This window comes from Trachinotus anak, unplaced genomic scaffold, assembly GCF_046630095.1.
Source record: "Trachinotus anak isolate AG129_WGS33_773 ecotype Australia unplaced genomic scaffold, CSIRO_AGI_Tana_v1 ptg000021l, whole genome shotgun sequence".
Taxonomy (NCBI): domain Eukaryota; kingdom Metazoa; phylum Chordata; class Actinopteri; order Carangiformes; family Carangidae; genus Trachinotus; species Trachinotus anak.
Genome location: NW_027273872.1, coordinates 1,466,714 through 1,492,997, shown reverse-complemented (window position 1 = coordinate 1,492,997; position 26,284 = coordinate 1,466,714). Strand labels below are relative to the sequence as shown.

The window sequence follows — 26,284 nt, the reverse complement described above, 5'->3', positions numbered from 1 at the left end:
AGGCTATTTTAAGATGCGACTTGAACAAAGATTTATTTTTATCCCTGATACTGCTGAACAATAAGAATAACAATTGTTTTGTATGTACTTTTTCTGCTTTTATTTAATTATTATGCTACCCATCATTATACACAATAGATTAAAATTTGTAGAATTATCATATATTTATTAATATCATATATTAATAATACTCCAGAGAAAACCTCTTCTGCACTGTCACTCAGTGGATTAACAGGCAGATCAGGTCACCCAGATCCAGCATGGACAGTCTGAAGGAGGTTAATAAAAGAAAAGTAGATTAATGACTGTCTGTTCACTGCTCAGGAATGAAGCTGTGTCTTGCTCAAATTCATCCATTATTTCTGTGGATAGACCCAATGAAATACAAGGTATAATGCTAATGGTGCACAAGATGAGAAATCTGCAAATGTTTTGTTGAAATTTAGACTTTGTTCAAATAATACTATTATATGTTTTTAGTGCTGTTTTTATTCAGTAGCTTTAAAATCATGAAGGTGGTTTTTGTAATTATCATTTGACTTTATCACTGGGGAAAGGATTTGTTAGCGACAATAAAATTCTTCTTGATAGTTATAAAAACTCTTGTCAAAATCAAAACCTACTCAATTTTTTAGATATTAATACCAGAAAAGCAAAATACATAAAAATAAACAAGACAATAAGAACAGCATAACTAAATAACAATAATAATACTAATAAAATGTATTAACACAAATCTTTCAAGCTCATTTTTAAAACAAGCAGGAAGGAGATGTAGATGAAGATGATTTATTATGTGAGTAAAATATCTGCATATCAAATCTGGTAATTAAAAAGATTCATTTAAAATGTGCTTCCATCTTCCTTTAGATAAATAAAGAAAACATCTTCAAAAGAAAAACAAAAATCATTCAATAAAGTGATATCAGACCAGAAGTTTTCAGGTTGATTTAGTTTGGTTGAATTAATGAACTAATCTAAAAGTGACATTTCTCTCTGTTTACAGCTTGAAGGGCAGTGAACTGAAATATTTTCCACAGCACCATCCAGGTATTACAACAATATCATGCTGAAAAAGGGAAAGTTGTAAAACAGATTTTACCCTCAGCAGTTTCACAACAAGGGGCAAAAGGAAAATTATTCTGAAATCAATAAATAAAGACTTTTGCTTTTATGCGGAAGTTCCCACGGTTCCCTGTGAAACAAATGTTTGGAGTAAACTTATATTTGAAGACGAGAAAACCTCCTGAATGATTAATGATGTAAATAAGACAATAGCATTGTATTTAATATTGTGTTTAATTGTGTTTAACAGTATTGTGTTTAATTGTATTTAACAGTATTGTGTTTAATTGTGTTTAATTGTATTTAACAGTATTGTATTTAACAGTATTGTGTTTAATTGTATTTAACAGTATTGTGTTTAACAGTATTGTGTTGTATTGTATTTAACAGTATTGTGTTTAACAGTATTGTGTTGTATTGTGTTTAATTGTATTTAACAGTATTGTGTTTAATTGTATTTAACAGTATTGTATTTAACAGTATTGTGTTTAATTGTGTTTAACAGTATTGTATTTAACAGTATTGTGTTGTATTGTGTTTAACAGTATTGTGTTTAATTGTATTTAACAGTATTGTATTTAACAGTATTGTGTTGTATTGTGTTTAACAGTATTGTGTTTAACAGTATTGTGTTGTATTGTGTTTAATTGTGTTTAACAGTATTGTATTTAACAGTATTGTGTTTAATTGTATTTAACAGTATTGTGTTTAACAGTATTGTGTTTAATTGTATTTAACAGTATTGTGTTGTATTGTGTTTAATTGTATTTAACAGTATTGTGTTTAATTGTATTTAACAGTATTGTGTTTAACAGTATTGTGTTTAATTGTATTTAACAGTATTGTGTTTAACAGTATTGTGTTGTATTGTGTTTAATTGTATTTAACAGTATTGTGTTGTATTGTGTTTAATTGTATTTAACAGTATTGTGTTGTATTGTGTTTAATTGTATTTAACAGTATTGTGTTTAATTGTATTTAACAGTATTGTATTTAACAGTATTGTGTTGTATTGTGTTTAACAGTATTGTGTTTAATTGTATTTAACAGTATTGTATTTAACAGTATTGTGTTGTATTGTGTTTAATTGTATTTAACAGTATTGTGTTTAACAGTATTGTGTTTGCGGTGCGGTCGCTAGAGGTCATCAGAGGTTCCCGCCGCCGGGACCTTAGTTCCCGCCCCGCCTCATGTCACGGAGCCGCGGCTTCTTGTGTCAGATATGAAACGACTGTCCGTTACCGGCCGTGGTTCCGTTAACGTCCGTTGTCCCGTCGGTTCTGCTCGAAGCGACCTCTCCGTTAGTGAACACCCGGACGCTGCCGTCGCGTCAGACAGCGGGAACAGAGCCGCGTCGCCGCCGCCTGTGGGAGCCTGCCCGGCGGCCGGCGGCTCTTCGTGACTCCCTCAGACTGACGGTGAGTAGCTCGAAGCCCGGGGTTAGCTTGTAGCATCGCGGCTGGGTTAGCTGTCAGTCAGCGGCCGCAGATGGACCAAACACCAGCAACTGTGGGGAAGTGTGTGTCCGCCGGTCCGGCCCCGGCTCTGCCTCACTCACTGACGCCGCTCATGGTGGAAGAAACACCGACTTCTGACTGGAAGTTCAGTCGGCTCTGGTTGTTTTTGAACCGGGTTCAGCGCAGGCCGGCGCCGACCTCTGGATCCCTGCCTCCCGGTCCACATCTCCCGACCCTGCTCCTAACTGCTTCATCCGGCTCTTAACATTTACCAACAGGGCTTTCTACCAACTTTGGTGCAAGATGAGACAAGTTAATGGCCACAATAGCAGAGTCAGTGTGGGAAACCTAACCCAGTATAGACACAACACTGATCTAATGTAATGTCACAACTAATACAGCTAATATTTTGATCACTTACATTAACTTGTGTCAAGTACATACAGCTGAAGTCAATTTTAACCACTGCACAGATTTCATGTTATCAAACTATAGGTATGGTAGGTTTCATTTATTTTCCGCATGACAGAAGTCATTGTACTGACAGTTCACTATATCACAATTTAAGTGGGTCAGAAGTTTACATGCACTAAGTTGACTCTGCCTTGAAACTGCTTGGACAATTCCAGCAAATGATGTCATGGCTTTAGGAGCTTCTTATAGGCTAATTGACATCACCTGGGTTAATTAGAGGTGTACCTGTTAAAGTATTTCAAACATCTTTGCTTGAAAATCAAAAGACATAAGCCACAATGTCAGAACACAAACATTTTGGACCGCTCCCTCCAAGTCTGGTTCATCCTTGGGAGCAATTTCCAAACGACTAAAGGTCCCATATTCTTCTGTACAAACAGGAGTACGCAAGTATAAACACCGTGGGACCATGCAGATGTCATACCACTTTGGAAGGTGATGAGTTCTGTCTCCTGAACTTACTTTGGTGGCAAAAGTGCAAATCAATCCCAGAACAACAGCAAAGGACCTGGACAAAGGACGATGCTGGTGGACTCTGGTACAAAAGCATTTGTATTTGTATTGACATTACCTGAATGGTGCTGCTCAGCAAGGAAGAAGCCACTGCTCCAAAACCACCATAGTTAAGTCAGACTACAGTTCGTACAACATGTACATGGGTATAAAGATCTTACCTTCAGGAATAAATGTCCTGTGGTCTGATGAAACAAAATTTGAACTGTTTGGCCATTACCATCATATGTTTGCAGAAAAAAAAGATGAGGTTTACAAGCCAAAGACCACCATCCCAGCTGTGGGGGTGCTTTCCTGCAGGAGTGATGGTGCACCTCACAAAATAGAAGGCATTCAGACATCATGGGTCTTCTAAATGGACAATGACCCCAAGCATATTTACAGAACTGAAAAGGTGTGTGCAAGCAAGGCCTCCAGTCCTGATTCAGTTACACCAGCTCTGTCAGGAGGAATGGGCTGAGATTCCAGGAACTTATCATGCAAAGCTTGTGGAAGGATACCTGAAACGTTTGACCCTAGTTAAACAATTTAAAGGCAAAGTTGCTACCAAATACTAACAAAGTGTATGTAAACCTCTGACCCATTAGGAATATTATTCTGACGTTTCACATTCTTAAAGTGATCTTAACCTACCTAAGAAACGCAATGTTCATTAGGATTAAAAGTCAGGAATTGTGCCAAACTGAGTTTAAGTGTATTTGGCAAAGGTGTATGTAAACTTGTGACTTAAACTGCACAGTATGTGTCTAGACCACTGGTTCAGGGGAACACCCACCATGTCTCCATCGTGACAAATGGTTGTTGACTGTGGAACCGTCAAACATAATGAAGATAACAGATGCAGGCTTGTTCTGTCCCTGTAAAACTCTGATATGTTATAATTTTTTTATCTTTTAGAATGATATAAATAGATGAGACTAGAGATAAAAGGATTATCTCATGACGAAAATTAATTGGTAACAATTGTGGTTATTGATTAATCATTTATATCAGTTCTCCAGGAAAAATGCCAAAATGATCTGGTCCATGCTTCTCATTAAGGTGAGGATGTATCGTGTTTCTCTTTGTTACAACATTGTAAATTAAATAGGTGTGAGTGTTGGACAATTTCATGATGTCACCTTGGGCCCTGGAAAATTGCGACAGGGATTTTCTCACACTAAACTATGGCCTGATGAATAATGAAAATGATCAATAAATTAATAAATGAAAACAACAGTAGTTGCAGCCTTAAATCAAACCAAATATTTCTTTTTAACAGGCACCTACTCACTAATACAGGACTTAACATGAGAGCCTAATGAAGTCACACACACCTGGAACACACTCCCTCCACAGAGGTGTTACTGTATTGTCTTTTTAGCCACTCTGGGTGTTATATGAGGTGTGTATTTAACTGATACGTCTGTCACTTCATTTCTGCCCTTCTTGTTTGCAGCAGCAGGTAAACACAGTGACACAAGCTGTGAGCTATGACAGAAACTACCTGACTGGAGTTATGAAGTTAATAGCCTTGAGGCTGGAGTGCATGTCAAAACTGAGTCCAGAACTAACCTCTGCAGGTTTGTTCAGGCTGTTATTTTCAATCAGGCTTTTCTTCATTCCTCTCTCTCACTTTTAACACTACTTATTAATAGGTGTAAATATGCATTGTTTGCCCACATATAACCACAGTTTTGGTAAATGCAGTGTGTATAGATTTAACTGTAAAACAGTTGTCAGATGTGATGCATTTTGAGCAAAAGTGTCACGTTTTATGTGAAAACTCAACTGCTGTAGCAGAAGTCTGGGAGAGAAGGGATTTATTTTCAACTTGAAGTGCTGCTGGAACATTGCAGGCAGTCTGTGTTGGAAAACACTGAGTCACAGCTGCCCAGCAGTGACAACCAGCGTCTCTCTGAGGGATCAAAGCCCTGGCAACGTAACGTACTCAAGACAGGACACGGCCAGAGGCACAGATGATTGAAACGTGTTTAGATACCTGTGGTATGGATTGGATCCTCTGTCACAACCTACCTGCACCTTATTTAACAGGCCTATACTTCCTCTTTGTTTCAGACTGAGTGTGTTACTGGTGTTTTCATTCCAGCTACTGAGCCTCATGGCTGACCCTGGATCTGTCAAGCAGGAATAGGACATGTCAGCTGGCACATTGTCCTGTGGAACACAATCACCCCAGGTTCTCAGAATCCAAGTGGGTGTTAAGAATAGAAAGGGAATGCTTTCTTCAGAGTGTCTCATAACGCAGGAAAACTAAAAATCCAGAAGTAGAAATTAAGTTTTTAATGCGTTTTTGTTCCCGTCTGGCCCAGGCAGAGAGAGATGAGTTGGGCGGAGGAAGACTGGACGGTGGGGCTGTCTGGACGGGTCTTACAAAAGGTGAAGGAGTTGCAGGTCCATCACGAGCGACTGTCCAGAGAGAACAAGCAAAAACAGCTGCAGCTCGACAACATCCACACTAGTCTCGAAAAACAGACTGTGAAGGTACAAGCAGCCATGTTGGTTTCTGGGTATCACTTATACGGTGCTGTTTTCCACAAAATTGATCATTATCACAAATAACTATATAACATCATGTGTAAATTGATAATTAACTTTTAGAAAGCACTTGAAAAACCCAAACTTTTGTAATGAACTATGAGCTGAATAAATATTTGACAATGTATAATTTTTCCATACACTGTCATATTCAGGCCTCTCTAGCAGGATTTGTGTTTTCAGTTTTAGTAATCCCAACATACTCACCTTTCCTCACCCTCGTTCTTCTGCCCTCACCTGACTAGTATGAGGAGGTGCGTGGGGAGCTCCAGTCTGTCCAGAGAGAGCTCCAGAGTGTTCGTGAGGAGGCCAAGGCGACAGTGATCAGCAGGGAGCGTCTGACCCAGGAGGTTCAGACCAAGCAGGCCCAAGTATGTTCTTTAGAGGGTCAGCTGGATGCTTCTCGCACTCTGAACAACAAACTCAACCAGGAAGTCAAAAGGTTAGTGCCATCACCAACAGCAGACTTTTGTACCTAAAATGGAAAAAAAAACCCAATATAATATAATTATTATGAATCAAATAGGATTACTCAGTGTTTGACATTTGTAGCAAGATAGAACTGAATCTTAAAGCAAAAAAATAAGAGGAGAGAGAATTAATTTTCTGCCTTGTTTTACACATGTGGGAAGCTATTTGAACTCCCTGAGAGCGGGACATTGATTACATGTCAGTTGATGATTGAGGATGTTCAGTAAATCCAAAGCTGTTACGGCAGTTCAGTGAAAGTAACAGGTCAGGATCAGTTGATTAGTCTGCCCCAGTGTAAAAAAATAGTTAAAACTGTGGCAGAATGACTTGGATTAATACCAATATAAATGCCCCATTGTATTTTTTTATTGTCTTTACTTACTTGGGAGTTTTGTTTGATTTTTGGAATGACATGAAACTGAAATCATTCTCATCCTGTAATAAAGCTTAATGGTACCTTAATGAAAGATAAATGATTCCTCTCTTCCATTGGACTATTGTTGTTTCTTCTTGAAGTTTCTCTGCCCAGACTCAGCTCCTTCCCTCTGTTTCTCCTCCACCTCTCCGGCAGGCTGGAGGCAGAGCTGGAGAAGCTGCAGAACAGCAGCAGGTCAGCAGACACCACCCTGTTTTCTACACCCTGCTGGAATTCAACCTCACCCTGGGAACAAAATGGTACAGTCCTTTAACTTTATGACTCCTGTGTGTATTCTCTCTGATGGTTTTGTTGCAATCTTGTCGTTAAGGGACAATTTAGTTTGGAAAAGTAAATGGAAAACCACAAGACTCCCAACTGAACAGAGATGTTGTAAATAAACTCCCCCAGCCCCTATCCGTTCCCAACCGTTCACTCTCTGGGGACGTTTGTATTTATTTTCACTCTCTTGTCACTGAACCACTCAACTTATTCGCTGCTGTTGTTTCCATTCCATTCATTGGTTTTAGGTTGCAAGCCAAATCCATATGTTGTGCTTTTGTCCTGTAGGCAGCAGAAAGGAGGACAGGCCGGCGCAGCGCGATGAAGGACAGAGCCGGTCGCTTCACATCCGAGTAAGTACCAACATGTGCTTATCCTGAACTATGTGTAGCGTCGTTGGACTGTTGGTTTTAGCTGAAAGTCCTCTAGTTGTGGGAATTGGCTTTCATGTCAGACAGAACTTCCTTTATTCTTTCTTTTTTATTCTTTCTTTGTTGGTCTCTGTTGTGGTTTTTTTCATTCTGTCTTGCACTGGCTGACAAATTAAATTAGGATCAGTGCTTTTGTCACGGCGTCTTGTTTAACAAAGGACAGGAACAAATTCTTCAGCCAGCCAGGTCGAAGGATGAGGCTGACATTACTCTGTTTTTCTTACAGTCAACAAATCCCATGAAAAGGCCAAAACCAACACTGTGTTTCCTTATGCTTATGCTTTGTGAATGTCTGAGTTTGTGGCTCTCAGACGTAAGCACACATTTGTGCCGAAGATATAAGTCTTTAAAACTGGTCATGAATATATACGTTCATTCTTTTAAAAAAATTCCTAAAGAAGCTGGGCACTGGGGAGGGGAGGAAAGAGAAGGACAGAAACAGAGAGACACACAGCCTTGGTGCTGATGTGCTTGAAGAAATGGTTAGAATGACCCAGTGGTTTTCAGAAAGTTTGATCTCCTCAGCAGGACAACATGGATTATACTGTATGTGCTTGGTGTAACTGATGTATGAGACTGAGGCCGACCCACCAGTGGTAAAATGGAAACAGGTACAACACCTGAAGTTGTGAAAGAAGAAGGAGCTAACAGAAAGTTGAGGCGTAAAGATAAGTTTTAGATTTGAAGGCTTCAGCAGAGTCAGACAGTAAAGGGGCCTGATAGGAGAAGGCTCTACAGACAGCAGACATCTTTTTAACTCTGGTCTTATCTGACACGGATACAGAGTCAATGAAGTCAGTGACGATCAAATGTGACATCCAGATACTTGGCTGTCAGACTATGGGAAATCACACAGTTGTCGACAGTTATTGTTCCTCGATCAAACTGGTGTCGGTGTCAAGTCGAGCCATGTACGGTAATTTGAAAATCTCAGGTAATTTGGAGACTTCCAGTAGTTGTGAGTTGTTAGCTCCTCTGGGCACATACAGCCTAGTATCATCAGTGTAACAGTGGAACTTAATTCCATGTCTGCAAATAATTAGTTTACACTAACAGCTTTTTAAATTTAAAATAAAGGTTTTCCGACTTGTGCACTGTTACACTCTGGACTCATAATGTACTGTTTGTTCACAGGAAAGAAAGAAACAAGACAGTTTAGCATTTGTTGTTGTTGTTTACCTTTATCCTTCACACCTGATCTGTCACTTTTCTCTGAGCTCCCACACTCGTCCTCTCATATTCAGACACAACTGTAATTATCACAGATAATTTCTCTTTATTACTTTATTTAATTTACTCTACTTTTCATGATAGTTCCTAAGTATCAAGAATACAACAGGAATGACAGAGCGTGAGTCCTGTTCTTTGATGTCCTGTTCAGGCTCACACCCTCCTTTTTCTTTTTATCTGATTCTCTTCCCCTCAGCAGCGGCTTCAGTTCTCAGATGTGCCCACAGCTTCGTTGCCACGACAACAACACAAGAGCACACCCCACCGCCACCCGTCTGACCAATCGGAGACCTTCTCCACTCCCTTGGTTGCATTTCCATGGGAACGGGATGACTCGAGGCCAGCAGGCAAGAGACATTCCCCATCCTCTCCCCAGACGCCCTGCACTGATGTCATCAGTCAGGGCCAGCCGGAGCTGGGGGTTTATGGGAAGGAGAAGGACAACAGGACAGAGACAGACAGTGAGTCTGGATGGCAAATGATCACCTTGGTAACGTGTCTCTTAAAGCAGGATTAATGAAGTTTGGGTGACGGTGTGAAGTTAAACTGGGACCCAGCATGAACTGAAGAGAAGTTCTGGTTTTACTCTGCTGAGAGCTGCAACCATTACCCGATTAATCAATTTAGATTTTGATTGATGTTTGTTTTTTATTTTGTCTATGTTTTATAGACCAAAGGATTAATGGAGAAAATAATCTGCAGATTGATTGATAATGAAAATAATCACTAGTGGCAGCTCTAGTTATCCATTTAACCCAGTAATCCTGTTTTTGAGAGAGGCAGTTGATTTTATAATTGAGCCTCATTACATCTCTGATACAGGGTTTTACAGATGTTAGTAAAAGCTCTGTCATGAAAGAGGTTACAGAAATGTTTTCACTTACTGTTTACAACAGTCAACACTGTTGACCAACCTTAAGTCAATAGGAAGGTTGTTCTGGAACCACAGCAGCAGGAGAGATGACCAGCAAGCTCTGGTCAGAATAAATTGATGTTGATTATTTCTTATTAGCCAGGCTCTGATTTTAGATTTATTTTTACAGTAATTAGGTTATTTCCAAAAACAGTAAATTGGTTACTCAGACAGAAGGGAATAGTGTATTTGTTGAATATTATGAGATGATTAAACTGCAGTGACCATGTTAATGTTCAGCACTTGTTAGTAGGAGCAATTCATTGTTTGTTTTGGGCTTTTTCATGGTGAATTAAAAATATAATATGGCTGTTCTTGAACCTTTTTAAAATAGCTCTAATTTTCATATTTTCATCAGGACAGACAAACTGACAGTTGTTCGACAGTTTTAGTTTGGCTGGTGTGTAGCTGTTATTGTGATCTTGGGCCAGAAATATTGATGAAATATTATATGTTTTGGTCTGGTTTTCAGCAGTGGTGAGGCTTCATCAGCAATGTGATCATCCTGAATCTCATGTACTCTGTAACCTCAACCACACTTGTTACATAAGAGGCTGTGTAGAAATCGCTGGCTCCTCTGCTGTCTCCTGGGCCAGCTTCATGATGCAGAGTGGCTCTTAGTGCATTTTAGAGTTGTGATATAACACTCCTCCTTTTTTTTAGATCCACTCTGTGCTTGTGTGTTTGCTCAGAGGAGGAAGGGGACAGTTCATTGTGAAATAATAAATGCTTTTCTTAGCTGCCAGGACACAGAGGGGTGGGGGGGCAGGGCAGTGTTTATTTTAGGTGTGGTTTTATGCTGCTGTGTTTTTTTTATTATGCTTCTCTCTACTGTAATTATTTAAGTCACAGATATATATTCAAATTTGCTTCAACAAATTTTTCAATTGATGGTAAAAGATATATTTTTTAAAAGTGCATTTTAGTAGATTGTCTTTTCTGTTTAGTAAGTGATAGTTCATTGTGGTGCAGCTCTTTAGTTATAAAGTTGAACAGTGTTGGGAAAATGATACAGGGCAACATACTGGACAGACAGAAAATTGGAAATCAGCAGCCTGACATCCACAGGCCTGGTGGAAGTGAATCATACAGAGCAGCTGTGGCCGTCACTGAGCCTGTCTATATGGATTGACCTCATTTGTGAAGACCCCAACTGTGTGTTGCTGTTGAGTTCCTGAACATTGGTGGTCATTTGTAAGAAATCAAGGAATTTTTGCTTGATAATATGAAAACTCATTCTGGGGGAAAAATAGTTTAAAGAATATGTTTTCCAAGTAGTTTGATGGTTTCATGGTATATTTATTTTATGTTTTGTTTTGTTTTTTCAAATTTGGCTCGTGTTGTACTTGAAAGTTGTTTAGGGGAGATTAGTTTTTCTGAGACTTGGTTTTATACCCAAACAAGCTTATTAACCAGTATGTGTGTGTGTGTGTGTCTTGTCCATACACCAGTGTGTTTATCAGAAATGCGGAGTCGAGTGTCGTGTCTGGAGGAGGAGCTGTCTGTGAAGGCTGGGACACTGAAGTCCATTCAGAATGAAATGGTGCAAAGCAAGAAGGAGCTCGCTGCCAGGGAGCTGAGCCTGCAGAGAGCTCGTGACGAGCTGAGCCTGGCGCACACACGTATGACCCAGGAGAGTGAACGGGTAAAAACACACACTTGAGCTGAAACTGGTGCTGCTAGTGGTACTACTACTACTACTACTACTACTACTACTGGAAACAAATGGGTTTCATACCAGTGTGGATGGTCTGTGTTTCCCTGAAGCCCTGCTGTTTTTGTAAAAAAAAAAAAATGGGTGTTGGCCTCATTTGTCAAAACATTTCTCTTTGACCTCTCAGAAAATAACAAACACATTGGAAATATTTTTTTTACTTGTTACACAATCTGTTATTATCAGGAAGTTTGAAAATGTTCAGCCCTTGTTCTGTTTTGTCCAGTTGATATTTTGTGAAATTTAACCTTTTGGCAAACAATGTACAACATAGGGGAGCGACTGGGAGAGGCTGTCAGTTCTCCCATTGACTCGTTTGTTAGTAGCTACATGGAGCTCAAAATGTTCATGCTTTCCTGATATTAGAATCTGTCAAATGAAAAACCTTAATCAGCTCCTCAAGATACAATGCATTACAAAATAAAGTGAAAGCATTAAAACAAATGTGTTAAAACACATCAAAGAGAAGAGACTTATATATACACAGAGACAAACATGCCCACAAATTTGACCATTTACATGCAAACTTTAGAATAATTCAATATGTGACTATTGCTGTTCAGTAATTGCAGTGTCTTTAGCAGGGTGCGCTCACTAAGCCCATGATGGCAGCAAAGATGAGGACACCTGAAGTTGTATTATTGTCACTATTAAAGGGAGTGTGCTGTGTGTGTGTTTGTGTTTGTGTGTTTGCGCTTGTGTGTTTGTGTGTGTGTACTAGGCATCAGGAGCTGAGCAAAAGCTGAAGCAGTTACAAGAGGAGCTGAAGTGTCAGAGGCAAAATGCAGAGAGCAGCCGACTGCAACACCAACAGCGAATGAAAGAGCTGGAGAAACAGCATCAGAGGGTGAGACAGAGAAAATTAAATTTATACATTACAGTTGAGGATAGTGGCTCACATTTAGGCTGTGTGTGTGTGTGTATGTGTTGCCTCTAGGACTTGACAGAACTTCAGAAGGAGAGGCAGTGCCTGGAAAAGCAGCATCAGCAGGAGGTGAATAAGCTGAACCAGGAGCTCCAGCAGGCCAGGGCGCTCCACAACACCCTGCAGGCTCAGGCTGACAAGGTAAATAGTTTTTGCACATAATTCAACACATTAACAGTGCATTTTATATATGTATATTATTTGTATGTTTAAGATAATTACATCAGAATTAATCAACACTGCAAACTGAGGACCAAAGTTATCTTTTGTACATAATGTTTATATATGTACATATGTTTTGGTTCATATGTTTGCTCTGTTTTTGCAGCTATTTCCTGTTTCTCTTTCCTGCTTTCTCTGTTGCTGTCCCCTCTCCTCTCTCCTTCTCTCTTTCTCCTGGGACTTGTATAATTTGTACCAAAGGTCAATAAACTTATCTCACTTCTTCTCCCACGCTTGCTTCTTGCCCTTGTTGTTTTCTCTCATTCTGTTTCACTCTCTTGCTCTCTGTGTTTCTTTTTTTTTTTTTTTTCCCTCCCCACCCGCTCTCCTGTCCGCTTCGTCCTCCCCTCCTCTCGGTTTCTCTCCAGTGGACAGGTTGAGCAGCGAAGGTAAAGACAGTGTGACTGCGTTTGACGGTGCAGAATGCTTTGGTTATTGAAGCATGAAACGTAACTGGTAACTTATGTGTGAGAAAGTGTTGGAGTTCTCATGGAGAGAGGCGTGAAGGCATGGCTGCGGGATGAGGGTGAAGAGGGAGAATATTTGTGTGAAGGTGTGTGTTTCAGACAAGTTGCATGAATGCAGAGAAGGAGTGTGTTTGTTGTTGAAGACATAGTGTTGTAATTCTTTTCACTTGTATTTGGATTTCTTTTACATGAAGGAATGCTGTGGTGTTTATTTTTATCAACAGAACAATAATACAGATTTTAATCTCAGGCTTCAGCCTCTTAACACATACAAAAAAAAAAAAACATGTTTCATGTCTACACTTTTAGACGTGGTGTAAAAATTCAATGACTTTTTGTTCTGCCCGCAGTGCCCCTTAAAACCTTTCTGTAAGCCCTTTGTAAACCACACAGATACTATCGTGTTATATCTGATAAAGTGACAGAGAGTAAACACTACAACAGAGAAACAGTTTGTGTTGAATCTAATCATTCACAGCTGCTGATTGTGCACATTTCATGCAACTCAAATGACCAGTTTACACTGCCTTCTGTGGAATGTCCTTTTACTCTTTTCAGAGTTTACACATGCATGCAGTTTCAGTCAGGGCTAACCCATAGAACCTCAATAACTTTATAGATACTCCTTTAGATATTTGAATGCAGTAAATGGACTAATAAAAGCATTGTCCACAGTAGTTCGTTACAGCCCTGAAGAGGCACTTGCATAAAATCTCCCAAAAAACTGGAAAAACATCGTTGAATTGTTGCATATAAGTGAAAAAAATTCACACAGTTCCTGCTACCTCCTCAAAAAAGTAGTAAGTCCCACTATTTATCGCATTAACATTTAATTTCTTCTGGCCTTACTTAGAGTCATTGGGTCAATAAATATTGTAGAACCTACTTCAGGTTGTCTCCTTTATGACCATCACAGAAACAGTCTCTGAAGTTTACAGCAGTGAAGGTTTTTTTTATCATCTTGTTCACTGTTTCATACTCTCTACTGTTAATGTTATTTCCAACATCACGTGAAGGTAGCATGACAGTAACAACCAGTTTGCTGGATTAATAAATGTGATGTGAGCACTTAACTTGGATCAGCAGCATTGTGCACTAATTCACAGTAATGCTGCCCGTGTGTTCAGTGACATGAAATAATGTGCAGAATTTTATATGAGCACTGGTGGGAAGCCGATGAGCTTGATAAGTCTTCATTAGTTTCCCTGGAGAAGTAAACAGGACATTAGACACAGCTGATGCTTGCTATTGATCACTGATTGCTCTCTGCTTCCTGTTCCCTTCGCTGGTCCTGACTCCTATAACAACAGCCACCCAGTCTTTACTTCTTCTTTGTTGTTTTTACCCCATAACTTGATCTTTTATTTTCATATCCCTTGTCTTTGTCATTGTCTTTTATTCATTTCCCCCTTTTCTAGCAGCTGCTGAGTCATAATATCCTCTATCAGTTGTCTCTACAGAAACAAGCATTGGACAAAGAGTTGGAAACGCTGAAAGAGAAACTGAAGTGGACGGAGAGACAGCTGCAGGAGAGCCAGAAGAAAGAAGCACAGACACAGGCCAAACTGACGGTAACACACACATACATGCCCTGATGGTCTTGAGTCAAGTGTGTCAATTATTCATGAGAGAAGCAGTGGGTATGTAAGGAACTGTAAATTTTTAAAAGACATCTCAATGTGCCATATGTCAGTCCAAGATTTTGAAAATAATTGAATTATAAATAAATGATGAGTAAACAGTGGCATTAGAGAGAATTTCAAGGAGCCAAAAAGACACGTTGTCTGATGAAATATTGAGTCTTGATGGTGATGAACTGCTGAACTAATACAATCGGTAAATCTGGTGTCTTTACACCTCAGAAAGCTTCTGCTAAACATAACATTAAAGTACCAAAGTTTAATGCAGCCTCACTGCAGAGGAAGTTAAACACTCCAGAGTTGGTTGTTTGTGGCAGTGGATTACCTCCGTACCAGCTTTCAACATCGGCACTAATGCCACCTTTATCTGTGGCTTATTTGTATGTGGTTTGTTGCTATTGTGACACTATGCTCTATGTAGCTCTCAGTACATTGTTCTTATACAGTCAGTCCTCATCTGGAAGTCCCGCTGCACAATTACAAACATTACAGGTGCAACTATTAATGACTGTTTGGTTGTTTGGTATATGTTTGTGATCTAGTTGTTGATGACCAAGTTTTAAAGTGTGAGAAATTAAATGTGTCTTATTTGGAATGAACAATTAGAGGCAGACGAAGATGCTTTAAAGTCACCAGGTAAATTTACTATGTGCACAACACTGAAGAAGCCAATGTATATTGATAGGTTTCAGCTGAGAGCTCATCACTCCAACTTATCCGAACCCTCTGTTCAGCCTTAAATGTGTTCAATCCTTGCAACAGGGAATCTGACTGTGCTTAAACCACCTCATTTGTATTTTTACCCCCGCATCAGGAGGCGGTGCGCGAGGCGGAGGGTGTGGCACTGAGTCTGGAGCAGAGCAGGAAGAGAGAGCAAGGTCTAGAAGAGGAGGGGAGGAGACTGGCAGAGGAGAGAGCCGACGCCCTGCGTTACCTCAAAGAACTGCAGGGTGAGGAGCAGGCTGTGGGTGGGAGAGGGGACAAACCCACCAGTCATGGGATGTATACTGATAATAATTATGCTAATTTAATATGTTGATGTCAGCTAGAGAGTTTTTTTTTCTCTCTTCTCCCTCCCCAGTGAGGTCAGGAAATGGTAGGGATTCAGTGTCTTGTCTGAGGACACAACAGCAGGGCAAATAATTGTTGACACAGGGGCTTGAACCACTGCTCTCTAATGGACCTCCTGTAATTACTCCACCCTGTTGACTCATTTATAATTTAGTAATAAAAAATGATGGACATTCATTATATTAAATTATTGGTGGATGGGTCCTAATGATTAAGTGCTTTACTTTCATGTTTGCTATACAATGCATGTTTTGTTAATCCCCCTTTAATGTAGAAGTCTCTTACCACAGTGCTGCCACCTGCTGGTCAATGATATATCAACATTTTCTCAAATCAATCCAGTCATGCTCATGTTCATAAAAAAAAAAAAAGACAGATAAGCTCTTTCTTTTCTGTTTTTCATCCAGGTTGTTATTTCTCTGTTTATGTTTGGTCTCTTAAAATGCATCTTTAATTCTACTCTTTGTGTCTCTTTCCTTTTACCTCCAGAGCAAAAAGCTGCACCAGCACCCTCTGTACAACCTGTGCAGTTCTGCCCTGTTGGGCAGAGTTTCTCTCCTCAGCCTTCATACGCTCTTCATTCTCGACCGTCGGCTCACACCAGGAGGCCCACCCCTGCCGTCCGAGCTGAGCAGAAGAAGGAAGAGGAAGAGGGCATGGATGAGAGGATGGCAGAGATTACAGCATCTTACCCTCCTGACAGAGAGCCAGGGGAAGGCATCGACTCTGAACACATCACCGGCCTTATCTCCACAGACTCTGAGAGTTTACAAAGGGGAGGACACAGGAGAAAAAGAAATGAGGAAGAGAACAAGAGTGGAAAGGAGGCGACAGAATGTGACAGCTCTGAGACAAAGACGCATTCCACAGTAGATGATGTACTCTCTAGCTCCTCTCACTGTACTGCTGATACGCCCACCAACACCTCTGTGGATGGTAATCATTGCAGTTCGATGCTCTCTACTGAAAAGACACCTTCTCTCAAGCCTGAGCAGGCCAAGGCCTCTGAAGACCTCCAGAGGGAGAATGCCATGCTGCGTTCAGAGATAAAGGATGTGCGCGAAGAACTCCAGAAACGGCTGGAGGACCTGGAGGCTCAACGGCGGGCCGAGGCAGAAGCCAGGACCCGGCTCAAACAGCTCAGCCGCAAACATGCCAGCCAGGCTGTGGAAAAGGAGGAGCAAGACAAGGAATGGAGGGCACAGCTGGAGAGTGAGAGGGCTGAGACAGAGAGGTTGAGGAAGGCCATGGCTGCTTTGGAGATAGAGATGAAGAGCAGAAGGGAGCTAAGAGAAGAGGAGGAGAGACAGGAGCAGGAGGAGGAGAAAAACAAAGTGCTAGAAGACAGAGAGAGTGAAATGATAGAGCTTAACATCCAGCTGAAGAAGCAGCTGGCAGAGGTGAAAGCCCAGTTGGCTTTAGAACGAGAAGAGAGGAAGAGAGAGGAAGAGGAGAGGAACCAAATAATAAACACAGACACAGATGTAAAGAAGGAGCTGAGCACAGAACTGGCAGCACTTAAAGCTGAACTGGAAGAACTGAAGCGCAGCAGAAGAGAAGACTCACTGGAGGAGGAGAAACTCTCTCTTGCCAACAGCCCGCTGACATACCTGACTCTCCATGATGATGAGCTCAACTCCAACATTGTTCACTGTGACAACAAACTCATCCCGTCTCCAGAGCAGCACCTCCTCTTCTGCCAGTCCACCAACCAACTCAACAAGCTTGTATCTCAGGCGACAGAAGATCTCTTTCAGGAAGATCGAACACTGATAGATCCTGAACCTTCACCTCTGCCAGATGAGGGGCCAACAGGTCAAATGGCCTCTGATGTGGAAGACACCAGACAGAACTATCTGGGAGGGTCAGACCAGGGAGAGGCACCGCCTGACCTCCAGAAGTGTGAGTCTGCTCCCTCAGACTGGGCCAAAGAGGTGGAGCGCCTGCAGAAGCAGAATGCAAAGGAGACAGAACGTGCTAAGCAGTACCAGGTTAAACTAGAGGCCCTGCAGAGCCAGGTAAACAACAGTGGATATTCATTGATATATTTAATTTGTCCAGCCATAGAAAAACCATTTTACATATTAAATCCTAACACTTAACAGTCATCTCACCCTAAAAGAGGTTATGGCCAAATATAAAATGTCTAGATTCGATCCTTGGTTCTTATTAAAAGTTTTCTGCAACTCCTGCATAATGCACATGTGTCACTGTATTTATGTGTCACCGCTTCCTCTGTATGTCACTTGTTGACCATGATACTTGGCTTCTGATAAAAGTAATGTGGTAATGTGATTCAGAAGAACATTATATATTTAGTCCCTATTAAATGGATATCACTGATTAAAAGGAATTTATTCTACTCTAAAGCTGTTTTATGCCAAACACAAGGTTTAAAGTTTTTATGTTCCATAAAGGTATTTGTCTTACAGTCAATAAAATCATAGATCAGTACAGCAATGAAGAAAAACATCAGTTAACACATGAAGAAGAACAAGTCTGTAGGATAATTCCAGCATCATCGCTGTCATTGTTAATTGTCACCAAAGCTGAGAAAGCAGTGAGGAAAAAAAACAGAAACTAATGGACTAGATCAAATTTACATATTGTTCACAAAGCCAATAGCTGGTGGAATAAAAGACTTTGTATTTCTGTTAGTGCTCATTCTAATGAGGTTAACCCTCTTCTCTGATGGAAGCACATTAAACTCTTTGTGTAAACAGCACTGGGAGTCCAGTAAGAAGCTTTCTGTTGAGCTCTGACTTGATAAAAGGTCATTTAAATTTATGCTTCTGACATTCACAATTTTTCCAAGTATGCTTTTAGTTTTTAGACTGAGATTATCAGCAGATAATGGTAAATGTGAGAATTGACTGAATAAAGGAAGTATGTTACTTGAACAGATAACTGTTGACACTGAAAGGTTCCTTAGGAAATGCTACGTGCTGTGTAGCTGTTCTTTAAACACAGTGAAGTACAGGGTGTAGTGGTTTATTGCCTGTTTTTCTCTCTCTCTTCTGCTATATTTGAATCTTTTTTTTCGTCTCAGGTGACACGTCAGACCCAGCAGCTAACCATGGCCTTTGAGAAGCAGAGTCAGCACATCTCAGGCCTTCTCGCTGAGCTACAGGAGAAGGAGAGTGCCCTCCTCAGCCAGGGAGAGGAACTGCAGCGATGCAAGCAAGAGCTGGACATACTCAAGGCTGAAAAAGAAGTCAAAGAGAGAGATGAGAAGTCAGTGGAGATCACAGAGCTTCAACCGAATGAGGAAAAGGTCTGTGCTGTCACCCCTCACACTACAGCCTCACTGACAGATGGTGACTCTACTGCACTGAGAGATGCAGCTCAACCAAAGACTGTAACATCTGATGCTGAAACACCAACACCTGTTAGCAGTGAAGAAGACAATGAAGCATGGGAACAGCGTCCAGGCTCTGTAGACTCAGACAAGACTGAGAGTAACCATGACTCTGCTTGTGTGATGGAAGAGACTGAACGTGGTCAAGATGGAAGAGCAGCAGACGTGGTTGCAGAACTGCTCGCTCTGCAACAGGAGAATCAGCTGCTGAGACAAAAAATAGAGGCCCTGACCGTCTCAGACACCAGCAGCCGCACATTACAGACTGACAGGGAAAAACAAGAAACATTCAAGCAAAGCCAAAACACAGGAAATACTGCTCTGTCCTGCTTGACGGAGCAGAGGCCACCTAGTGAGCAGAATGACATCACCGCAGAAGGCCAGGAGCCACTGCTGCAGAGCGAGAGGAGGAGGACGGAAGACCAGGGCGGAGATTTAGAAAGGGAAGATAAAGGGACAACAAGTGCTGAAAGAGAGCTCGAGGAAATGTCTCAGCTTCAAATCAACAACCTAGAGGAACAGGTAGTGACACAGAACTATGTCTTTACATCACAGCAATAATGTGAGACGTCTGACTGAGGAAGAGAGTCAAATATGTCACTGAGTTAGTCAGACAGGCAGGAAAATTAATTATAATAGCTTACAAGGAAGATGTTTGTGTAATCTTTGCTACAACATTTAAATTGAATATATGGATAATAATAATAATAATAATAATAATGGAAACATTACATCAAATCTCTTTCCAACTAAATGTTTTAAAACATTGAGGTATTCCAAATTATCTGTGTGAAGATTGACTTGAATATTACTTTTATATTTTTCCTTTGTGAGCTTTGTGAGGAGTGTTTGTTTCATTTCATTCAGTCCGACCTGTCCTTCCCGTCCTGTCCAGGTGGTGGCGCTGCAGATGAAGGTACGAGCTCTCTCTGAGATGACCCAGCAGCAGGCTGAGGAGCTCGAGCTGTGGAGACTGGCCTCCCAACCAACTCCAACATTTGACCAGTTGCTTCCTAACAAAGATAACCAGGACCCGAGCTCTGCTGTCAGACAATCCCAGTCAAACCAGAACCAGCAGCAGACTGATGAGATGACCGACATCCCTCCAGGGACCCGGAGCCAGGCTCTGACTGCCCAGGCTCAGGCGCCCACACAGGGTATTCAGGAGAGGCCTGGTAATGTAACAGTCATCAGAGAAGATGATTTATTCCTCTCCTGCTCCTCCAACAAACTGCAGGGCCGCATGTTGTTCTCCAGGTAACACACTCTTACAGGGCTAGAGAGGCGATGAAAAATGTGGAAGTAACTTTCATTTGCGTGTTAAATACATGTATTTAGGGTGATTATGTATGTTTGTACTGTTTAATGTATGTCTATATAAAGGCTTCTGTTGTCTTCCTGTGTGTATGTTTGGAATAAACATTTTTTTCTTGTTTTACCACAAGACTTCAGCACAGCAACCTTCCTGAACCAAAGAGTTTCCATCCCTCTAAAAAGACTGCAGCTCCTCAGGAAAACAATCAGGACGCTGCCGAGATCGACAAGGTGATTTTCTTTCGAGCGATCACTCTCTTAAATACCAGACCACTGTGTATCTCTGGCTCTCTGTCAAAGTTTCCTAGAATATTTTAGTAGAGCTGCATGAATTAAGTCATTTAGAAGGTATGAGGACTGAATTTGTTTTTCCAGTGAAATGGTTTACATCTCCCTAAGAATTTACCATAAAGTTTCTTTGAGAGAACTATTTAATGTAATCAGTGCACAGAAGGCCAGTTCAGTCTACAGGGAAGCATGCAATTCAGCATATGTGGAGAGTTTCCAGTAATAAATGAATAATGGCTGTATATATATGTTTGTGTTTATATAGAGCTGTTTCTATTTTCTTTATAATCAATACCAAAATAGATAGTTCTAATTCTTTCCCAGAAACTTCCATGGAAATGATTACAAAATGAAGGACCTGTAAAATAAAGTGTTATATGTTTTCAGAATTCAAAGCAGCTGTTTGTCCTCAGCACTAATTCTCAGTTTACACTTAGAGTTATGTGCAAACATTTTTGTCCACATTAGATTAACAGACCTTTAACTGTTGTGTTTTCTGCCTTGATGCAGGAATCTGAAAAAGAAAACCAGGAGATCAACTTCTTGCAACGGTCAGATAACTGCTCGACACAACACAAAGACAAGAGAGACACTGAACTCATCCAAATGTCATCAGAGAAAACGGGTCAACAACATGTTACCAAAGATCTCCATAAAGTCTCAGGGCCAAATAAGACCAGAACAACAGAGTGTCACACAGGGAATCCTGAGGCCAAACCAAACGCTTCCAGAGCAACTGAAGAAATAAACACAACCAATGAGTCTTCAGACAGAGCTGTCATCACAGAAATGAAAAGTGTCAGCAGTCAAACAGAGGAGAAATGTTATGCTCGCAGTGTGCCTGAACTCCTCTGTGCTTACACACAGACGGAGGAGCAGGAAGTGGATGAAGAAGATTTAGTGGATTCTCCTCCTGTCTCCCCTGTCCCGCTGTCTGAGGGGGCAAAGTCAGGAGACAAAATCTTGTTTTCAGGTTCCTTCCCCATCCCGGCTGACCCAGCCCGTCTGGCTGAAAGAATCCGCCGCAACAGGACGCAGCTGTCAGCCGCCTTTGACGACACAGAGTATGAACCTTACGGACTGCCGGAGGTTGTCATGAAAGGTAACTGTAGTAGCTGGAGTCTGAAACATCAGGCTTGAGTCATTTTCAGTTTGTGTAAAATTGCATAAACACACAACACTTTCAACAATCAACATTTTTTCAAGTCGTTGGTTCCATTTATCTCAAAGTTCCAGTGAACAGAAGCGTCACACCCAGTGTGTTTTCTAACTGTGCTTAAAGAAATATAAAAAACAAATGTCTCTTGTTTTTCCAAAGTGTCCTCAAATAACTTTGAAGTTGTTGTAAGGCATTTTCCACTTTTGATAGTTAGACTTGTAGTTTCCTTGTCCTCCAGTCTTAGTGGTACTGGATGAAGTGTCTTTCCCAAAATGTCATAATATTTGTTTAATCAAATATCTGTTTTAATCAGAGACGTGTGGATTTCCAGTCTGACAAACAAAGCAAAAGCACAGAGGATTCAGGATGAACTTCTTCGACAGTCATCAGTAATATTAGAACCTGCCCATAAAAGCCAAAAGTTTGGGACTGTATGATGCAATGACAAACCTCAAAGTTCAAATTCTGACCAGAAAAAATGACAAAAAAACTTTGGCTCTGACTTTCTGACCATGTGATTTACAGATAACAGAAGTTCCTTCTTCCTGTGTTGTTTTTTCTCTGTGTCTCCACATTTATTTTTGTGCTCTGTCACGCGGTCCTTCATATCCTGTCCCCTAATTATTCACCCCCCCCCTTCTGTCCTGCAGGTTTTGCTGACATCCCGAGTGGTCCCTCATGTCCTTACATTGTGAGAAGAGGTTTGTTAGGGACAACTGTCGTACCTGTTCATCAGAAAGACCCGGGACAGGAGGAGGAGACAGATTAAAACACAGCTACAGGTGCGAACAGGTGTTTATGCTTTAAGGCGACAGTATCATGGTGTTTAAAGGTCCTGACAGGACACATTTTACAAATTATATTATTTAGAGTAAAAGTGTTGATGCATACTGGAGATAAAAAGCCTCTGTCCACACAGATGGTTTTATCAGTGATGATATGAGGATTATATATGGCAGAAAGGATATAGACAACATGTCTGCTTAGGAGACTTTGAAAGAGCCTCAGGACTTTATAAAGCATTTGTTTTACAAATTTAGTCATGTAGCTCATTTGGTTTCTGAAGTAAATCATTAAATAAAGTGATAAAAGTTGATCTGACTTGATGAACCAACAAGTCACATAAAAACACCAAAGCCATTGTGTTAGTGTTAGTTCACCTCTGTGTAGTTTATGACCTTCCTGACTGTAAATCCTTAAAAACAGGTCACACAAAAATAACTAAAACTAAAGTGTTTTTTTATGTTTAACAGACTAAACAGCTGATTAATCAATCAAATAACCTGCAGATTAATGGACGATGAAAAATCTGTTTCACTAGTTGCCCTCATGTCCATGTGCATCATAATGATAAATGATAATCACGGAGCAAAGTGCAGTGGTGGGACTTATTAATCCTTGTAAGTAGGATCAATTTATTATTAACTGGTCTTTTTTTAGGATTTGTTGTTGACAATGTGGAAAATTAAGAATATCAGCTGACTTTAAAAAATATAGTCACAAAATTCTTGAAAACAAGTTACTGTGTTGAATTATTATTGGACGATTGTTTCCTCCTTTCTTTAGTGAAGATTTTGGCTCTGTCAGAGATAACTGACTTTTCTGCTGGTTGTCTACAGGCCTGGTGGAACTGAACTGAATGATCACTGTGATTCGACGGTGAACCTCAGTGATGGACGACGGCAGCTCCACAGGGACTCTCCAGTCACCAACTACCTGAAGCACTTCAGACCTTCAAACCAACACAGGACCAGTTTAAAAAGTGCTGTAGTCACCCATGGACCTCTATACACATGTGCAGGTAAAAGGTCCTGCACTGGCAGAATAAACACCTCCACTGTGGATCTAAAATGTCTTAATGGTCACTAGTTTATCCTCTAATTGCTGTGTGGAGACTTTACTCATGCTGCAGTGACTTTACACCCACCTGTACATTTAGGTGCAGAGGTGGTGATTTAGTGATGTTTGTCTGTGTTTCTTGAAGTTAACGACCACTTTTCCAAAGGGACTGTTTAGTTTTTACTAAGTCAGAATTAAGTTATGGGTCGAGCCTCTGCCTTCTTTGAATGAAACAGTGCCTACTTGACGTTTTTCTAAATAAGCACTTGTCTAGATAAATTTGACTTGTTTTCCAAAGGGTGAAGCCAAGACAGGCCTGTTGTAAAAATGTGATACATATTTTTTTCTTTTTAACTCTTGAGGTGACTTATTTATGGACACTTGAATGTGTGTTAGTGGAGGAAAACTGTTTACAAAAATTGTGTGAAACTATAGTGGGAGAACGTGTGAGATGTTAACTGTGAATATGAACGTTGTGTGTCCTCGTCTTCATGTTACTGTGTGTGTGTGTGTGTGTGTGTGTGTGTGTGTGTGTGTGTGTGTGTGTGTGTGGGGGAGAGAGAGAGAGAGAGAGGGTCGAAGACGTCTATGACTCAGTCTAACTTCCATTGGTTTCCGCTCCATGTATGGTGATACACACTGCGCTCCCTCTCTCCTCCCCCAGCTGTTTTGCTTCTCTGTCTTACACTAACGAGTGCTCATTAGTCATTAGCTCTGTGATGAACTTACCACAAACTAACCATGTATTTACTTTATTTTATTAGCAGAGCATGAGATGATTTCAGCTGGTTTCTTATATTTAATCAGATATAATTTATTCGACTGACCGTTTCTGGTAGATTTATGTTTCTTGCACATTTGTTGCTGTGCCATAGACGACAGTAGGCGACATGTATGTACACTGTAGATTCTGCAGATGAGTTTGAGTCCATGTACAGTTTGTATTATGCCCTATACCAGAGGATAATGACCACTTTGCTTGCTTACAAGGTTTGACTGGTTAGTGAAAGGATCGGTTCACATTGTTCCAAGTTCTAGTCAACAGCTCTAGTTCTACTGTATTCACAGGACCATAGGTAGATTTGAAGGGCTACTGGTCGTTGTAATTGTTCGTCCTGTCTCCTGGCTGCAAATAAATATTTCTAACGTTCCAATGGGGAAAAAATCCACCTTGTTCTGTATAGAAATACATTCTGAAGTTTAGTAGAGGCTAAACTTCAGAAACTTCAACAGTCTGAGTTTAGGTCTGTTCACACCAGAAAGTGGTGCAGTGACACTGATCTGGACGTCTCTGCAAAATATTTGTTCTGGAAGTTTGGTGACACAGTGACAATACTGACCAGTATATATGTCTCACCAGCTCCTGGAGATTTTCTATTTTCCCTAATGTTCTGTTTCCTTGAGATTTTCTTTGCCCTTCTGCACCGTTTTGTTCAATAAAACAATTACTGAAGAGGGAAAATAAAGCCACAGTTTATTCAAAAGACACATTTGTACCATTGGATGACTTGCTATTGGTCATTGTACCAGCCCTTGTGAGATAGTCTACCAATCACAGTGATTCCATTGATTTGAAGTGAAATCGCTGCAAAGTATTTCCTTTTTAAATGTTGGTGTGACCAGGTCTTTGGCCAAATCAGGTGCGTATCTTCTGCATTTTCACCTCTTTACAAAACAAAATTAGCTCTTTATGTTGACGCTCTGGGAAGTGTTTACCTGTCAAGATCTGCTGGGGAGATAGAAACAGAAAGAGGGAATTTTGTACAATAAAGACTGAAACACTGGAAGATACCTGCTTGAACTCAGACTTCTTGAGAACTAGGACTGGTGAGTTTGTTCCCCTGTAATTATGTTGAAATTATTATAAAAAGGTTCTCTTGGTTCCAGTATGGAGGGAGGAACAATTACAACAACCATTTTTTCTTTTAATATACTTATTAACATGTGAGTACGATTATAAGGAACCTATCCTTTAAAAGTTAGTTGTGCTGTCTTTAAGTGATATTTGAGATTATTTAAGATGAAGGTTTGTTGACACATTTGTGTTAAAAGTGTGGAGTGTTGTTTTTTTTTTTTTTAAGAGCTCTTTTCTGCTCTTGGTTTGAGAACTTGGTTCAGAACATAATAATGTGTTAATACCATGACTTGATGCCATTGCCATTCATCTGCCATGTTGATAGACACACACACACACACAGACACACACACACACACAGACACACACACACACACACACACACACACACACACACACACACACGTCCCCTCCCTTTCAGCTGCCTTCATATCTCTGGGATCTGTAGTTATTTGGCAGTGAGGTGGGACGGTGGGACTTGTTGCCTTGTTTTGGACACTTTGATGTGAATGTATGTGTTGTGTTTGCAGTTACAATAAAAGGCTTGCTTTTAATTTAACTGTTGTCTGACCTTGGATTCATTTATCTTATCGCCTTTGAGTCTGAGAAGTGGAGCCGTGTTCCTGGTACCTCATGTTGTCAT

At 40.5% G+C, this 26,284-nt stretch overlaps 1 protein-coding gene across 8 annotated transcripts; it reads left to right on the top strand.

Annotated features, from left to right (window-relative positions):
- Positions 1-2,141: 2,141 nt before the first annotated feature.
- LOC139637872 (centromere protein F) lies at positions 2,142-26,195 on the top strand. Of its 8 annotated transcripts, XM_071506806.1 has the most exons (21): positions 2,142-2,483; positions 4,948-5,071; positions 5,348-5,495; positions 5,599-5,703; positions 5,822-5,993; positions 6,293-6,489; positions 7,090-7,193; positions 7,504-7,568; positions 9,073-9,337; positions 11,241-11,434; positions 12,225-12,350; positions 12,441-12,569; positions 14,566-14,688; positions 15,572-15,707; positions 16,318-17,846; positions 18,878-19,708; positions 20,082-20,443; positions 20,632-20,731; positions 21,299-21,890; positions 22,598-22,729; positions 23,567-26,195. In XM_071506806.1, the coding sequence occupies exons 5-20, from the start codon at positions 5,832-5,834 to the stop codon at positions 22,714-22,716; spliced, it is 5,034 nt and encodes a 1,677-aa protein (XP_071362907.1). In that variant the 5' UTR covers positions 2,142-2,483; positions 4,948-5,071; positions 5,348-5,495; positions 5,599-5,703; positions 5,822-5,831; the 3' UTR covers positions 22,717-22,729; positions 23,567-26,195. The 8 variants fall into 8 exon arrangements, with proteins under 8 accessions (XP_071362907.1, XP_071362906.1, XP_071362908.1 ...); XM_071506805.1 differs by having other exon boundaries at positions 4,951-5,495; XM_071506807.1 differs by lacking the exon at positions 5,348-5,495.
- Positions 26,196-26,284: the final 89 nt, after the last annotated feature.

Excerpts from the sequence above, each read along its gene's own strand:
- LOC139637872 (XM_071506808.1), top strand. The coding sequence starts at position 5,832 with ATGAGTTGGGCGGAGGAAGACTGGACGGTGGGGCTGTCTGGACGGGTC. Across the intron at positions 15,708-16,317 it reads TTACCTCAAAGAACTGCAGG|AGCAAAAAGCTGCACCAGCA; the intron begins GTGAGGAGCAGG and ends TTTTACCTCCAG. Across the intron at positions 21,891-22,597 it reads GCCGGAGGTTGTCATGAAAG|GTTTTGCTGACATCCCGAGT; the intron begins GTAACTGTAGTA and ends TCTGTCCTGCAG.